This window comes from Scyliorhinus torazame, chromosome 6, assembly GCF_047496885.1.
Source record: "Scyliorhinus torazame isolate Kashiwa2021f chromosome 6, sScyTor2.1, whole genome shotgun sequence".
NCBI lineage: Eukaryota > Metazoa > Chordata > Chondrichthyes > Carcharhiniformes > Scyliorhinidae > Scyliorhinus > Scyliorhinus torazame.
The window spans coordinates 85,180,619-85,198,422 of record NC_092712.1 but is presented as its reverse complement, the minus strand read 5'-3'; the positions used below and the strand labels follow the sequence as shown (position 1 = coordinate 85,198,422).

The following is a 17,804-nucleotide window of genomic DNA, read 5'->3' as shown; positions in this document are numbered from 1 at the left end:
CGCGCATGCGCCGCCCGGAGATGTCATTTCCGCGCCAGCTGGCGGGGCAACAAAGGCCGTTTCCGCCAGCTGGCGGGGCGGAAATTCCTCCGGCATCGGCCTAGCCCCTCAATGTTGGGGCTCGGCCCCCAAAGATGCGGAGCATTCCGCACCTTTGGGGCGGCGCGATGCCCGTCTGATTGGCGCCGTTTTGGGCGCCAGTCGGCGGTCATCGCGCCGTTTCCGGAGAATTTCGCCCCTGGAGTAGCATCTCCCAGGAGTCTCCAGTGCTGAGGTAAACAAGCATTTTGTTGCTATTGCCCTTCACAACAACAAGATTGGAATTTCCGTTTTCATGAAGATGAAGACGGCACAAAGAAACTGGCTGAACTGAGCACCTGACATGTACATTGCCCTTTGCTCCTTTGAACCAAATTCAAGTGAGATTGTGAGGACAAACAGGCTCCCCCTTTGCATTAAAAGGTAAGCGAACATAGTGTGTGTCATGAAGATCGATCGGCGTGTGTCACAAAGGTCGGTTTGCATGTGTTGCGAAGGTTGGCCAGTTCCAAAGCCGGGAGAAACTGGCTGAAAAAGACTGTAGTACACAACACTTAAAACATGTGATTCTCTCACATTCTTAAGTTAAGTCTTCCTTTCTTATAATGAAAGCAAGAACATAGCACTGACCTTTCAAACTGTTCAACCAGTCACACAATTAAGATGCATTGAGGGCATTTAAAAGTTTATTGGATAAACATATGGATGATAATGGCATAGTGTAGGTTAGATGGCTTTTGTTTCGGTGCAACATCGTGGGCCGAAGGGCCTGTACTGCGCTGTATTGTTCTATGCATAGCCAAATTATATACGTCATAATTCAGCATCAACTGAAGAGAATTTGCATCACCCCACCTAAATTTAGAGCATTTTGCACTTCCTCAGAATCCAAAAAAGATGATCAAGTTTTTTTTCTTTCATGAGATGTGGGCGTCACTGGCGAGGCCAACATTTGTTGCCCATCAATAATTGCTCTTGAGAAGGTGGTGGTGAGCTGTCCTCATGAATCGCTGCAGTCTATGTTATGTAGGCACATCCACAGTGCTGGTAGGAAGGGAGCTTCAGGATTTTGACACAGTGACAGTGAAGGAACGGCGATACAGTTGTGAATCAGAATGGTAGGTGGCCTGGAGGTTTCCCCATGCTTCTGCTGTCAGGTGGCTGAGATTGTGGGTGTGCAAGATGCTGGCAAATGAGCTTTGCTGAGTTGGTACAATCTGCAGATGGTACATCGGTGATGGAAAGAATGATGTTCAGATTGGTGTTTGGGGCTCTGATCAAATGGGTTGCCTTTCCTGGATGGCATCAAGCCTCTTGAGGATTGTTGGACCTGCACTCGGCCAGGCAAGTAAAGACTTATTCCATCTCAGTCCAGGCTGGTATCTTATGGATGGTGGACAGGCTTGGTTCAAACATGGGCAAAGAACTGACTTCAAGGGGTGAGGTGATAATAACTGCCCTTGACATCAAGGCCCCATTTTGCTAAGTATGGCATCTAGGAGCATTTAGGGGACTGTGACTGTTATATTGCAAGGCGATTGACAAGGCAATTCTCCCTCTGTGTACCTGAACAGGCGCCAGAGTGTGGCGACTAGGGGCTTTTCACAGTAACTTCATTGCAATGTTAATGTAAACCTACTTGTGACACGAATAAAGATAATTATTATGTTGTATTTAGACTTCCAGAAGGCATTCGACAATAAGATAAGCCCATGGTGTTGGAGGTAGTATATTGACATGGAACGGCCCATGTTGGCATTTTCTGCAGATCACCATAGAAGGCGGGAGAGTGCTGATATCCCGCTGTGAGGAAAGCTCTGGCACTCCCCAGTTTCTGCAAAGTCTGACTTCTGTCCTTCTGTTAACAGTACGCTCACACCCATCCTTTGAACGGGATGTGCATCAGGGCATTGATCTTGGACCACTGCGCTGGGGATTGGCTTTTCAGTCACTGGAATGTCGCTGACACCCTCTCCTGAATGTCACGGTTGTGTCCTATGATCTGCATCAGCTCTGGGACAACCTTGTCCAGGGGCGTGGCACCTGGCTGGGACCCAGCTGCATCTGGGATCCAGCAGACCTCCGACTCCTGTCTCACTTGGATGTTTCTACCTCCACCTCGATGTGCATCAGCAACTATGTGGTGCTCACCAGATTGTGTCCCAGAAGCTTGTCCACTAATGTCACCCACAAGGTGCGTGTCTCTGCGTTGGTGGAAGGTGCAGGTGATAGTTATGTATAATGCCGTAATGGCGGTCTCCACAGAGCTCTCCTCTGAGGTGTTCTCTTGGGTGGCGGCCGGGGGCGGGGGGGGAGGGGGGGGGGGGGAAACAGCTCCGGATGGCTCAGCCTCATAAGATGGAGATCCTAAGAGACAATGGACATGTGGTCAGTGGGCGAGAAGGATCATTTTGTCTGAGATGAACTATTGCCTTGAGACAGATTATCTGGATGAGGGGGCAGTAGATCCTCACCTCACTGGTGCAGGTCAACCTCTCTGTCAGTGACTGCTCTCTCCTTGGGCAACCCCGTAATTTCCAGGGCCCGATCCTCATGGAGAGGGGGTGAGGACTCGAATCTCTGTGACTCTGCCTCCATCTTGGCCCTTTACCATTTATTATGGGCTATCTTGTCCCATGGAGACAAAGAGAGAGCATTTTGAGCCACACGCTTGATGGGTCGGGGGCTCTAAAGCAGGGGGCATCTGTGGACACCGCACCTGGACAAGAAGGGGTTGTGCTGGTGGTTTCCAGGGGGTTTTGAGGAACAAGCATGGAGATCGGATGTGGGGAGGCTGCGATGTGTCAGCCAGTGAATTGAGGGGCAAGGTGACAAGCAAAACTGATGCCAGGAGAGAGGTGGTGACTTACCCTTGCAGCTCATTGGAGGCTATTGCTCCAGGTAGCATTGCTGACCCTGCTGCTCGTCCTCCAACCCCCTCGGGGAACATTGTGGTCTGTATCTCATCCACAGCTTTGAGAAGCCTGGCCTGGTCGGCATCACCAAAGCGAGGGGCAGGTCTGCGAATTACCATGCTTGCGTTTGACTGTGAGTGAGTGGTAAAGGGGCCTTTAAAAACAGCTCCCCCTTGATAGCGACGAGTTGCTGAGGCACGAGTCTGGTGATTCAGATGGCGAAGGAGGCAGTAATGTCAAGAATCTCGTGGGGGCTCATTTTGGGCACAAAGTGCCGTTGAGTACGGGCTGCGACCTCGCCAACGTGGCCGTCATGAAACAGACCCCAAACACACCCAAAAACGGATTTTGACATTTTTTTGTTGAATCGCTCCTGTGAAGTTGTTCATTTTGGAATGGAGACCAAAAGAACCAAGCATTATTTAAATGGAGAAAAACTGCAGAAAGCTGCAGCTCAAAGCAACGTGGGGGTACTTGTGCACAAAACACAGAAAGCCAGCACACAGGTACAGCAGGTAATAAGGAAGGCTAATGGAATGTTGGCCCTAATTTCAAGGGGGTTGGAGTATAATAGGGAAGTCTTGCTGCAACTGTGCAAGGTGTTAGTGAGGCCATATCTGGAATACAGTGAGCAGTTTTGGGCCCCTTATGTCAGGAAAGATATTGGGCGGGATTCTCGGTCCTGGGACACCCGCATCATGTTATCTTCATCTCCGACTTTAGAGGAGATGAAGTAACTGATCAAACACGCACACTATCACACAATTTCTTACTGGTTCCATTGCATTGCACTATCCAAGCATCCAAGTCACCTCCTGCTCCATTATAACCAAAAGCAGTTACTTCCTGGTTTCCAGAGATGTCGACACAAAGTGATGTGTGTAGGTTTCTTCCAGTGTTCACATATTGACTGGCCTCGGTTAAACAGTATTCCGAGAAACCTGGCCTGGCTTCCTCTCACTGTATCCACTCCAGTCACAGACCACTACTTACATTTGTGGGAGTGCAAATGGACTTTGTGTTGACCGTTGAACGGATTGACCAAATAGTCACAGGTTGCATACTGCCGATCAGTGGCAGGGGACGAGCCGAGCAGTGCGCAAAGGACGAGCAATAGAGCGGAGCTCCAAGCTCGGGCCACCACTGTTGGGCATCGCGTCCACATGGGCGCCCGTCAGCCCCAGTTCCTCTCCCTCCCAACCACCATCACCGCTCTGCGCGCAGTGACCAGCACACAGCCCAGCCTCGCGCTGCCCTCCCCCTGAAACACCGCAACTAATCGGGGACTGCCCCTGGCCGGCATTCTTAACAGCTGGTCGCGGCAGTTGGGAACTTCTTCCCGCAATTGCGAATGCCACGACCAATCGCTCCAGGACCCTCCCGACAGTCACCCGCAACCCACCCGTGGGTCGCGGCCCTGAGTTTGAAAAACCCTGCCTTAGAGCAGCCATGGAAAACATTACTGATAAGTTTTTTTGCAAACTTGGCGAAGTAACAGAATTTGAATCGGTTTGAAGAAAAAAATAAAGGACAAAGGAAAATAAATTGGAGAAACTAAAGTTAATTATTTCAGCATGACTATTGATTGGTTCTTAAATTGCCCTGAAGCATGTGTGTAAATTACTTGGTACATGATTGAATTGTGGATTTATAGAAATTTAATCGCGCCAGTTAAAAGTAGAAAGTTTCAGCATGCTCGAAAGGAATTTGGAAAAATGTGAGAGTGCTATTGTGCCATCACTGTTGGGGAACAAAGGTTTTGTAGCTCATAGTGAGCGGAATTCTCTGATCTGATGGGAGATAATAAGGAGAGTGTACCTCAGACTAAAAAGGAAATCCAGGAGGGTGGAAAAGAAATGCAAAGTTTCAAATGTTTTCACTGTAATAAACTAGGCCATGTAAAGTCACAGTGTTGGTGGTTGAAGAAAAGCACTGGGAAGGCTGATGTGGTAAAACAGGATAAGACAATGGGGTTTGTTAAAGTGGTAAAGGAAAGCCCAAGTGAAGTGAAGGAGGTGCAAAAGAATGTACAGCCTGATCAAGAGGTGATTGATAAGAAGGTGCCAGATCTCTTTAAATAATTTATTTGTGTGAGTAAAATTTACTCATATGTATCAGGAGGAGCAGGTAAAGAAGTCACAATTTTAAGAGATAAGGGAGCTAGTCAATCTTTAATGGTAAGAGATGAGGAGTTAAGAACATAATAAGAACATAAGAACTAGGAGCAGGAGTAGGCCATCTGGCCCCTCGAGCCTGCTCCTCCATTCAATTAGATCATGGCTGATCGTTTGTGGACTCAGTTCCACTTTCCGGCCCGAACACCATAACCCTTAATCCCTTTATTCTTCAAAAACTGTCCATCTTTATCTTAAAAACATTTAATGAAGGAGCCTCTACTGTTTCACTGGGCAAGGAATTCCATAGATTCACAACCCTTTGGGTGAAGAAGTTCCTCCTAAACTCAGTCCTAAATATACTTCCCCTTATTTTGAGGCTATGCCCCCTAGTTCTGCTTTCACACTCCAGTGGAAACAACCTGCCCGCATCTATCCTATCTATTCCCTTCATAATTGTATATGTTTCTATAAGACCCCCCTCATCCTTCTAAATTCCAACGAGTACAGTCCCAGTCTACTCAACCCCTTCAGCTCTGGGATTAACCTAGTGAATCTCCTCTGCACACCCTCCAGTGCCAGTACGTCCTTTCTCAAGTAAGGAGACCAAAACTGAACACAATACTCCAGGTGTGGCCTCACTAACACCTTATACAATTGCAGCATAACCTCCCTAGTCTTAAACTCCATCCCTCTAGCAATGAAGGACAAAATTCCATTTGCCTTCTTAATCACCTGTTGCACCTGTAAACCAACCTTTTGCGACTCATGCACTAGCACACCCAGGTCTCTCTGCACAGCAGCATGTTTTAATATTATAATTTAAATAATAATCCCTTTTGCTGTTATTCCTACCAAAATGGATAACCTCACATTTGTCAACATTGTATTCCATCTGCCAGACCCTAGCCCATTCACTGAGCCTCTCCAAATCCCTCTGCAGACTTCCAGTATCCTCTGCACTTTTTGCTTTACCACTCATCTTAGTGCCATCTGCAAACTTGGACACATTGCCCCTGGTCCCCAACTCCAAATCATCTATGTGAATTGTGAACAATTGTGGGCCCAACACTGATCCCTGAGGGACACCACTAGCTACGGATTGCCAACCAGAGAAGCACCCATTAATCCCCACTCTTTGCTTTCTATTAATTAACCAATCCTCTATCCATGCTACTGCTTTCCCCTTAATGCCATGCATCTTTATCTTATGCAGCAACCTTTTATATGGCACCTTGTCAAAAGCTTTCTGGAAATCCAGATATACCACATCCATTGGCTCCCCGTTATCTACCGCACTGGTAATGTCCTCAAAGAATTCCACTAAATTAGTCACGACCTGCCCTTTATGAACCCATACTGCGTCTGCCCAATGGGACAATTTCCATCCAGATGCCTCGCTATTTCTTCCTTGATGATAGATTCCAGCATCTTCCCTACTCCCGAAGTTAAGCTCACTGGCCTATAATTACCCGCTTTCTGCCTACCTCCTTTTTTAAACAGTGGTGTCACGTTTGCTAATTTCCAATCTGCCGGGACCACCCCAGAGTCTAGTGAATTTGGGTAAATTATCACTAGTGCATTTGCAATTTCCCTAGCCATCTCTTTTAGCACTCTGGGATGTAGTTATATAGTTTGGGAAGAATGTTGCCAGAAAAGGTGGTGATATGCGGAATTCAGGGTGAGAGGAGTGGTGTTCCATTATATAAGGTAATGTTGGAAAGTCCAGTGACGAGTGGTGAAGTGGTAATAGGAGTAATGGAGAAACTATCTTGTCCAGGGATACAGTTTATCTTGGGTAATGATATAGCTGGATCGCAGGTGGGAGTGATGCCTACTATGGTTGATAAGCCAATGGAAAATCAGGCAACTGAAGTGTTGAAAGATGAATATCCTGGGATTTATCCGGATTGTGTAGCAACAAAGTCGCAAAGTCACAGGTTAAGACAAGAGGAGAAATCAAAGAGTCAAGATGAAGTTGAAGTGCAATTATCAGAAACGATTTTTGATCAGATGGTTGGAAAAGAACAAGAACAGGTGGAGGACGCGGCGGATATTTTTAGGTCAGGAAAATTAGCGGAGTAACAACAAAAAGATGTAGAAATAAAACAGATGCATCAGAAAGCGTACACAGAAGCGAAATCTGAGTGTACATCAGAGTGTTATTACCATTAAAGTAATGTCTTGATGAGAAAATGGAGACCTTTACATATGCAGGCGGATGAAAAGTGGGCAGATGTTCATCAAGTAGTATTGCCGGTAGGGTATAGAAAGGAGGTGTTGTGAGTTGCACATGAGGTACCGGTGGGAGGTCATTTGGGAATAAGGAAAACTCAAGCTAAAATCCCAAAACATTTTTATTGGCCTGGACTACATAAAGATGGAGTTAAATTTTGTCGATCATGTCACACATGTCAAGTGATAGGGAAACCTCAAGCAGTGATAAAACCAGCGCCCTTAATACCCATTCCAGCATTTGAGGAACCTTTTACAAGGGTCCTAATTGATTGTGTTGGATCTCTTCCGAAAACAAAAAGTGGGAATCAATATCTTTTGACTATAATGGATGTGTCTACTAGGTTTCCAGAGGCCATTCCTGTACGTAATATTACAGCTAAAAAGATTGTGGAGGAATTACTTAAATTCTTTACTAGATGTGGACTACCCACAGAAATATAATCGGATCAAGGAGCAAATTTTACCTCAAAGTTATTCAAAGAAGTTATGGATAGCTTAGGAATAAAACAATTTAAATCAACTGCGTACCATCCAGAATTGCTAGGAGCATTAGAAAGTTGGCATCAGACATTAAAGACAATGTTGAGGGCTTATTGTCAAGATTATCCAGAGGATTGGGATAAAGGAATTCCATTCGTACTGTTTGCAATTAGGGATGCACCTAATGAGTCAACCAAATTTAGTCCTTTTGAACTAATTTTTGGTCATGAGGTAAGAGGACCACTTAAATTGATTAAGGAATAATTGGTGATTGGTGAATGAGAAATCGGAAATTACATTATTGGATTGTGTGTCAAATTTTAGGGAATGATGAAATAGAGCAGGTGAATTGGCTAGATAACATTTGAAAGTTGCACTAAATGTGATGAAACGGGTCGCGGACAAGAAATCCAAAGTTCGTAGTTTTGCTAGTGGAGATAAAGGGCGCAATTCTCCCATCGGGAGTCTAAGTGCCGAAGCCGGAGTGAAAACTGGAGTGTTTCTCTCCGGCGTCGGAGCCCGCTCCCAGCCCCCTATTCTCCCGCCCCCGGGGGGCAAGGAGTGGCGTTGCGTCATTTACGCGCGCCGGGCCTTGGTGCCGCGTAAAAGCAGGCCATGCGCGGTTGTCGTCCTCCCCGAGGCCGCCCCGCAAGAAGATGTCGGATGGACCTTGCGGGGCGGCGGAGGAAAGGAGGTCCTCCTTCAGAGAGGCCGGCCTGCCGATCGGTGGGTACCAATCGCGTGCCAGACCTCATTTGAGGCCCCCCCCGGTGCAGGAAGCTCCCTCCCCCCCCCACCACAGGCTGGCCCCACAGCATTCCTGCGCTGTTCCCGCCGGCAGCGACCAGGTGTGGATGGCGCCAGCAGGAACCTGTCGTGTTGGGCAGGCCGCATGGCCCATCCGGGCAGGAGAATTGCCGCTCGCCTGTTGCAAATGGCGAGCGGCGATTCTCCGAGCGACCAGCCGTGATTTTCGCCGCGCCGGTTTGGGTGGGATGGGAGAATCGCGTGCGGGTGTCGGGTCGGCATGGCGGACACACGCGGCGCCCCCGCGATTTTCCCACCCGGCATGGGGGGGGGGGGTAGAATTCCGCCCAAAGTTTTAATAACGTTACCAGTGGTAGGTGAACCTTTAAAAGCTAGGTTTTGTGGACCTTATGAGATTGAAAGGAAATTAAGTGAGGTGAATTATGTGGTAAAAACATCAGATAGAAGGAAGACTCACTGGGTGTGTCATGTGAATATGCTTAAAAGGTACTTTGAAAGGGAAGGAGAAAAAAAGGAGGTTTTAATGATTCTAATTCAAAGTGACGAACCAAATCCAGATGACTGTGAATTTGACATACCTCAAATTAAATTGGGAAATGAGGATGTTCTTAAAATTGGGATAAATTGTTGAGTAATCTTCCAGAGGAAAAACAAACTGACCTGAAAAGGTTATTGATATCACATGGGCAAGTTCGTGGAGGTAAATTAGGAAGTACTAAAATGGCTATACATGATGTAGATGTGGGAAATGCTGTTCCAATTGAACAACATCCATATAGACACAACCCTTTAAAATTGGCACGGTTAACAAAGAGATTGAGAGTATGCTTAAAAATGGCATAGTGGGTTGCAGCCAATGGAGCTCACCCATAGTGACGGTACCAAAACCAGACGGTACCCAACGGTTGTGTGTGGAATATAGAAAGGTTAATGCAGTTACAAGAACGGACTCTTATCCTATCCCAAGTTTGGAGGATTGCATTGAGAAAGTGGGACAGTCCGCTTTTATTTCCAAATTGGATTTACTTAAAGGTTACTGGCAGGTACCTTTATCCGAAAGGGCCAAGGAGATTTTAGATTTTGTGACTCAGATGGTATATACCAATTCAAAGTTATGCCATTTGGCATGAAAAATGCCCCAGCCACATTTCAAAGGTTAACTAACACAGTCATTTCAGGATTACCCAATTGTGCAGTATACATCGACGATCTGGGGCAGCACGGTAGCATTGTGGATAGCACAATTGCTTCACAGCTCCAGGGTCCCAGGTTCGATTCCGGCTTGGGTCACTGTCTGTGCGGAGTCTGCACATCCTCCCCATGTGTGCGTGGGTTTCCTCTGGGTGCTCTGGTTTCCTCCCACAGTCCAAAGATGCGCAAGTTAGGTGGATTGACCATGATAAATTGCCCTTAGTGTCCAAAATTGCCCTTAGTGTTGGGTGGGGTTACTGTGCTATGGGGATAGGGTGGAGGTGTTGAGCTTGGATAGGGTTCTCTTTCCAAGAGCTGGTGCAGACTCGATGGGCTGAATGGCCTCCTTCTGCACTGTAAATTCTATGATAATCTATGATAATCTGGTAATTTTCAGCCAGACATGGACAGAACATTTAAAACATCTGAGGGAGTTATTTGATCGACTTCAGGAGGCGGGTTTGGTGATAAACCTCGCCAAAAGTGATTTTGGAAAAACCCAAGTCACTTTCTTTGAGGAGTTTTCCATACCCTCAAGACAAAGGGAAATAATGCGATTTCTTGGCATGAGTGGATTTGATCGAACATTTGTGCAAAGGTTTTGTAGCATGATTGTTCCACTGATGGACCTGCTGAAGAAACATCAAAAATTTAAATGGACAGGGGACTTTCAACAGGCATTTGACGGCCTGAAAGCTGTGATAACCAATGCTCCTGTGTTGGAGTATTGCAAGGGACTCTGTGATCAGATTGAACTACAGTATCTGACTTTAAAGAGAAATGCCGAAGTGTAGAGCAATGGATGGATCGTGCAGAGACCTTCTTGTTCAAAGAGACTGTCAATCATGAAGAATTTCAGTTGGAGGAAGAGGAACGAAAAAAAATGGACTGTATTATTACACCTGTTTGCGTGTGTTGTTTTTTTTGAAATGATAATGTATATTTACTGTGTGCATTCCTTGAAGGATAGTGAAAAGGTGAAAAATGAAACCATCTTGAAGTTGATGGTTTATTTTTTTTTCTTCGGGGGAGGTGTCATGAGAATGTTGCTTTAAGAAATGTTTGACTGCTCATGTTACTGCAGTGATGCCAGAGTGTGGGTGGAGCTGAGCTCTGGCTCTGCTTTTTAGTTTCACTTTGAGAAAAGCTTGGGTGTGTCTGTCTTTTTGGTTTTGTTTTTCAGTGTGTTGCAGCTGAGGTCAGCCAAAGTTGTACTATTGATCTCTCTGCCATGAAGGACTATCTCTTGATCATTTGGTGAATTCAGAAATGTAAATGTTTTCAGTATTGAATGTAAACCCTGATGTGCTTCTGTTTAAAGGTTGTTAAGTCTTTCGGATGTTAAAAGGGCAGCTTAAAGGATTACTTAGTGTTGTATTCTTTGGGGGCTATCTTTGAATTAATGGTTGCTAAGATATTCACTGTTTGTTTTAAAAAGGTTAACTTGAGTTCATAGAATAAACATTGTTTTGTTTTAAAAAATACTTTTCCATTTCTGCTGTACCACACCTCTGGAGTGGGCCGTGTGCTCCAAATACCACAATCTATTAAAAGTTGTGGGTCAGGTGAACTCCATGATACATTTTGGGGTTCTCTAAAGCCTGGCCCATAACATCTGAGTCAGTACGGCTTCGTCAAGGGGAGGTCATGTCTGAAAAATCTATTCAAGTACTTTGAGGAGGTAACAAGGAAGTTGGACAAAGGAGAACCAGTGGACATAGAGTCATAGATAGAGTCATAGATGATTACAGCATGAAAATAGGCCCTTCAGCCCAGCTAGTCCATGGCGGCCAGTTTCTATCATTAAGCGAGTCCCACTTGTCCGCATTTGGCCCATATTCCTCTATACCCACCCTGCCCATGTAACTGTCTACCCTGTTTTTTAAAGGAAAACATTATACCTGTCTCTACCACTGCCTCTGGCAGCTCGTTTCAGATGCTCATCACCCTATGTATGAAAACATTTCCCCTCTAGTCTCTTTTGTATCTCTTCCATCTCACCTTAAACATATGCCCTCTAGTTCTGGACTCCTCTACCTTTGAGAAAATATGTTGATATCTACCTTATCTATGCTCCTCATTATTTTATAGACCTCTATAAGATCACCCCTAAGCCTCCTACACTCCAGGGTAAAAAGTCCCAGCCTATCCAGCCTCTCCTTATAACTCAGACCATCAAGTCCTGGTAGCATCCTCTTAAATTTCTTCTGAACTCTTTCTAGCTTAACAATATCCTTTCTTTAAGAGGGTGACCAGAACTGTATTCCATGTGTGGTCTTACGAATGTCTTGTACAACTTCAACAAGACGCCCCAACTCCTGTATTCAATATTCTGACCAATAAAACCTAGCATGCTGAATGCCTTCTTCACCACCCTGTCCACCTGTGACTCCACCTTCAAGGAGCTATGAACCTGTACCCCTCGATCTCTTTGTTCTGTAACTCTCCCCAACTCCCTACCATTATGCAGGTAGGCTAGCCAGTAACATTAGGAATGATAGTAAAAGTTTCTTTAAATACATTAAAAACAAACGGGAGGCAAAAGTTGACATTGGGCCGCTCCAAAATGATGCTGGTAATCCAGTGATGGGAGACAAGGAAATAGCTGAGGAACTAAATAAGTACTTTGCGTCAGTCTTCACAGTAGAAGACATGATTAATATCCCAACAATGCCGGAGAGTCAGGGGGCAGAGTTGAATATGGTAGCCATCACAAAGGAGAAAGTGCTAGAGAAACTAAGAGGTCTAAAAATTGATAAATCTCCGGGCCCAGATGGGCTACATCCTAGAGTTCTAAAGGAGATAGCTGAAGAAATAGTGGAGGCGTTAGTTATGATCTTTCAAAAGTCACTGGAGTCAGGGAAAGTCCCAGAGGATTGGAAAATCGCTGTTGTAACCCCCCTGTTCAAGAAGGGAACAAGGAAAAAGATGGAAAATTATAGGCCAATTAGCCTAACCTCGGTTGTTGGCAAGATTCTAGAATCTATTGTTAAGGATGAGATTTCTAAATTCTTGGAAGTGCAGGGTCGGATTAGGACAAGTCAGCATGGATTTAGTAAGGGGAGGTCGTGCCTGACAAACCTGTTAGAGTTCACTGAAGAGATAACAAATAGGTTAGACCAAGGAGAGCCAATGGATGTTATCTATCTTGACTTCCAAAAGGCCTTTGATAAGGTGCCTCACGGGAGACTGCTGAGTAAAATAAGGGCCCATGGTATTCGAGGCAAGGTACTAACATGGATTGACGATTGGCTGTCAGGCAGAAGGCAGAGAGTTGGGATAAAAGGTTCTTTTTCAGAATGGCAACCGGTGACGAGTGGTGTCCCGCAGGGTTCAGTGTTGGGGCCACAGCTGTTCTCTTTATATATTAACGATCTAGATGACGGGACTGGGGGCATTCTGGCTAAGTTTGCCGATGATACAAAGATAGGTGGAGGGGCAGGTAGTATGGAGGAGGTGGGGAGGCTGCAGAAAGATTTAGACAGTTTAGGAGAGTGGTCCAAGAAATGGCTGATGAAATTCAACGTGGGAAAGTGTGAGGTCTTGCACTTTGGAAAAAAGAATAGAGGCATGGACTATTTTCTAAACGGTGACAAAATTCATAATGTTGAAGTGCAAAGGGACTTGGGAGTCCTAGTCCAGGATTCTCTAAAGGTAAACTTGCAGGTTGAGTCCGTAATTAAGAAAGCAAATGCAATGTTGTCATTCATCTCAAGAGGCTTGGAATATAAAAGCAGGGATGTACTTCTGAAGCTTTATAAAGCATTAGTTAGGCCCCATTTAGAATACTGTGAGCAATTTTGGGCCCCACACCTCAGGAAGGACATACTGGCACTGGAGCGGGTCCAGCGGAGATTCACACGGATGATCCCAGGAATGGTAGGCCTAACATACGATGAACGTCTGAGGATCCTGGGATTATATTCGTTGGAGTTTAGGAGGTTGAGGGGAGATCTAATAGAAACTTACAAGATAATGAATGGCTTAAATAGGGTGGATGTAGGGAAGTTGTTTCCATTAGCAGGGGAGACTAGGACCCGGGGGCACAGCCTTAGAATAAAAGGGAGTCACTTTAGAACAGAGATGAGGAGAAATTTCTTCAGCCAGAGAGTGGTGGGTCTGTGGAATTCATTGCCACAGAGGGCGGTGGAGGCCGGGACGTTGAGTGTCTTTAAGACAGAAGTTGATAAATTCTTGATTTCTCGAGGAATTAAGGGCTATGGAGAGAGAGCGGGTAAATGGAGTTGAAATCAGCCATGATTGAATGGCGGAGTGGACTCGATGGGCCGAATGGCCTTACTTCCGCTCCTATGTCTTATGGTCTTATGGTCTTATTAACTGAGTAGGTCGTGCCCTGATTTGATCGACCAAAATCCATCAGCTCACATTCATCCAAATTAAACTCCATCTGCCATTCATCGACCCACTAGTCCAATTGATCCTGTTGCAATCTCATATAACCTTCTTCACTATTTACTTACTATGCTACCAATCTTGGTGTCATCTGCAAACTTCTAACCATGCCTCCTAAATTCTCATCCAAATCATTAATACATATGACAAATAACAGTGGACCCAGCACCGATCCCTGAAGCACACTGCTGGTCACACGCCTCCAGATTGCAAAACAACCCTCCACAATCACCCTTTGGCATCGGTTGCCAAGCCAATTTTGTATCCAATTGGCTACCTCACCCTGAATTCTGTGAGATTGAACCTTTTGCAACAACCTACCATGCTGTACCTTGTCAAAGGTCTTGCTAAAGCCCATGTAGACAATGTCGACTGCACTGTCCTCATCTACCCTCTTGGTTACCCCTTCAAAAAACTGAATCAAATTCGTGAGACATGGCTTTCCCCTTACAAAGCCATGCTGACTTTCCCTAATTAGTCCTTGACTGTCTAAATGCCTGTAAATCCTGTCGCTCAGAATACCTTCTTACAATTTACCCACTACAGAAGTAAGGTGAACCGATCTTTAGTTCCCAGGCTTATCCTTACAGCACTTATTAAACAAGGGCACAACATTTGCTACCCTTCAATCTTCAGGCACTTCCCCTGTGGTTGTTGATGATTTAAATATGTCAGCTAGGGGGCCAGCAATTTCCTCCCTAGCCTCCCACACGTCCTGGGATACATTTCATCAGGTCCCGGGGATTTATCTATCTTGATGCGCTTTAAACCTCCAGCGCCTCCTTCTCTGTAATATGTACATTCCTCAAGACATCACTTTTTATTTCCCCAACTTCCCAAATATTTGTGCCTTTCTCAACTATCGATAGTGACGAGAAATAGTTATTTAGGACCTCTCCCATCCCTTGTGGATCTGCACATAGATGACCTTGTTTATCCTTAAGAGGCCCTACCCTCTGCCTCATCACCCTTTTACCCTTTATGTATCTGTAAAGGCTCTTTGGATTTTCCTTTGCCTTATCTGCCAAGACAATCTCATGTGCCTATTTTGCCCTCCTGATTTCTCTCTTAACTCTACTCTGACAAGCCCTATATGAAACATGATTTATTTAGATTTCCAGAAGGCCTTTGACAAGGTGCCACATAGGAGACTATTAAATAGGTTAAGAGCCCATGGTGTTAAGGGTAAGATCCTGGCATGGATAGAGGATTGGCTGACTGGCAGAAGGCAGAGAGTGGGGATAAAGGGGTCTTTTTCAGGATGGGAGTCAGTGACTAGTGGTGTGCCTCAGGGGTCTGTGCTGGGACCGCAACTTTTCACAATATATATTAATGATCTGGAAGAAGGAACTGAAGAAACTATTGCTAAGTTTGCAGATGATACAAAGATCTGTAGAGGGACAGGTAGTATTGAGGAAGTAGGGGGGCTGCAGAAGGATTTGGACAGGCTCGGAGAGTGGGCAAAGAAGTGGCAGATGGAATACAATGTGGAAAAGTGTCAGGTTATGAAGTTTGGAAGGAGAAATGGAGGCATAGGCTATTTTCTAAATGGGGAAACGCTTAGGAAATCAGAAGCACAAAGGGACTTGGGAGTCCTTGTTCATGATTCTCTTAAGGTTAACAAGCAGGTTCAGTCAGCAGTTAGGAAGGCAAATGCATTCATGTCGAGAGGGCCAGAATACAAGGCCAGGGATGTACTTCTGAGGCTGTGTAAGGTTCTGGTCAGACCCCATTTGGAGTATTGTGAGCAGTTTTGGGCCCCATATGTAAGGAAAAATGTGCTGGCCTTGGAAAGGGTCCAGAGGAAGTTCACAAGAATGATACCTGGAAGCAAGAGTTTGTTGTATGAGGAACGGTTGAGGACTCTGGTCTGTACTCATTGGAGGTTAGAAGGATGAGGGGGGATCTTACTGAAACTTACAGGATACTGAGGACTGGATAGAGTGGACGTGGCGAGGATGTTTCCACTTGTAGGAAAAACTAGAAGCAGAGGACATAATCTCAGACTAAAGGGACGATCCTTTCAAACAGAGATGAGGAGGAATTTCTTCAGCCAGAGTGTGGTGAATCTGTGGAACTCTCTACCGCAGAAGTGTGTGGAGGCCACTTCTTATTAAGACAAAGATAGATAGATTCTTGATTAATAAGGGGATCAGGGGTTATGGGGAGAAGGCAGGAGAATGGGGATGAGAAAAATATCAGTCATAATTGAATGGCGGAGCAGACTCGATGGGCCGAGTGGCCTAATTATACGTCGATGTCTTACTCCCTCTGCCACTGCTGACTCTGTCTTCCGCTGTCTTCAATCTCTGGATTTCCCTCCCTAAACCTCACTGACCCACTACTCTTCAACACGCTTCTCAAAATCTACTTCTTGGACTGAGTTTCTTGTCACCTGTTCTAATTTATCCTCATGTTGCTCAGTATCATGTTTTGTTTAATAATATCCCTCTGAAGCCCCCTGGGACAATTAATTATATTAAAGGCTAAGTAAATACAATTTGTTTTTGTTGTATTTAACATAGAATTGGTACAAAACAAAACTGGTAAAAAGACTCCTCGCTCATTGCCACAGGCCAGGATTGATGGCAAAAATTCTTCCACAAACTAATATTACTGGCCAATTTCAATTCAAGGAATAGATTTAATGCAGGCACAGATTAAAAACTCACCGTGATATTCTTCTGATTCTGCAATTCATTTGGAAAAACTTGAAGAAATGTCTGCAGCCACAGCAAATTGCGCTGTTTCATTTCATCGTTATCTTCTTGTAAATAATAATCAAGTTTAATCGCCTTTGCTTTTGTGATGTAGTTTTGATTTAGCTTTACGCCTCCAACAACTACACCAATAAAAGTTCCATTCATCACCGGATATGAAATCTCAGTTCTGGTGACCAAACTGTGGTTTATAAAATCTAAAATTTTATTTGGAAAGCAAGAGTCTGCTTTCCGTACACAAAGCGAATCATACCTGACCGCGACATTATGGGGATAAGTAATGTTAAGCTGCTTCACGAACTCATCGAGTGATAAAATCTCTTGAAATGCAATCTTCGTAAGGATGTTGTCATCTTTCGATACAGCAATCAGAGAAGCAAATGACCCCTCTGTGTAAAGCCTCTGTCCAGAGAATTCAGATCCGGTGGTTGGAAAGTGTTTTTCAGTAAACGCTCTCTCAGACTTTGCTGGTCCGTGAATGGGTGTAAATTGCTCTTCTATGTCATTGGCGTCGTTCACCGATAAAAAATAAAAACCTAAACCCAGAGCTGCAGAAAGTATCAGCGGGATTGTGAAGAAACACCAGACGTATTTACTCACGGAATGTCCAAGTTTATAAAAAGCACTGCGGAGGTGTTTCTCAATGCAATTTGTCCGACACTGAGTCATGATGAGAGACAGACTGGTAAAAGAAAGCTCGATTCCAAAGCCTTCACCTCGGCGAAGTTAAGCGTTTAAGAGCAGGAAGAAGGAGCATTCCAAAAGGATGTTTGCTGGTTCATTGAGCGGCTGAGATGAAACCATCCAATGATAACTGCCAGTGTACATCACTGGAGGAGCAACCGAACCCAGTCTGCCACCTGCCTGTTGTTGTGGAGACTCTTGCTACCCTGTTAAAGTTGCAGATCAGTCTTTCCGTTCAGCCA

The 17,804-nt window shown here is 45.1% G+C and overlaps 1 protein-coding gene across 5 annotated transcripts in view; it reads right to left on the bottom strand.

Moving 5' to 3' along the window:
- Positions 1–17,726, bottom strand: part of LOC140424867 (patched domain-containing protein 3-like) — a 47,996-nt gene extending 30,270 nt beyond the window's left edge. For all 5 annotated transcript variants that reach the window (XR_011947712.1, XM_072508402.1, XM_072508405.1 and 2 more), the window contains exon 1: positions 16,831–17,726. Coding sequence is in view for 4 of the 5 variants with exons in the window: in XM_072508402.1 (XP_072364503.1) it covers positions 16,831–17,547 (717 nt within the window). In the remaining variant the exon portion in view is untranslated. The remainder of the gene's footprint in view (positions 1–16,830) is intronic.
- Positions 17,727–17,804: the final 78 nt, after the last annotated feature.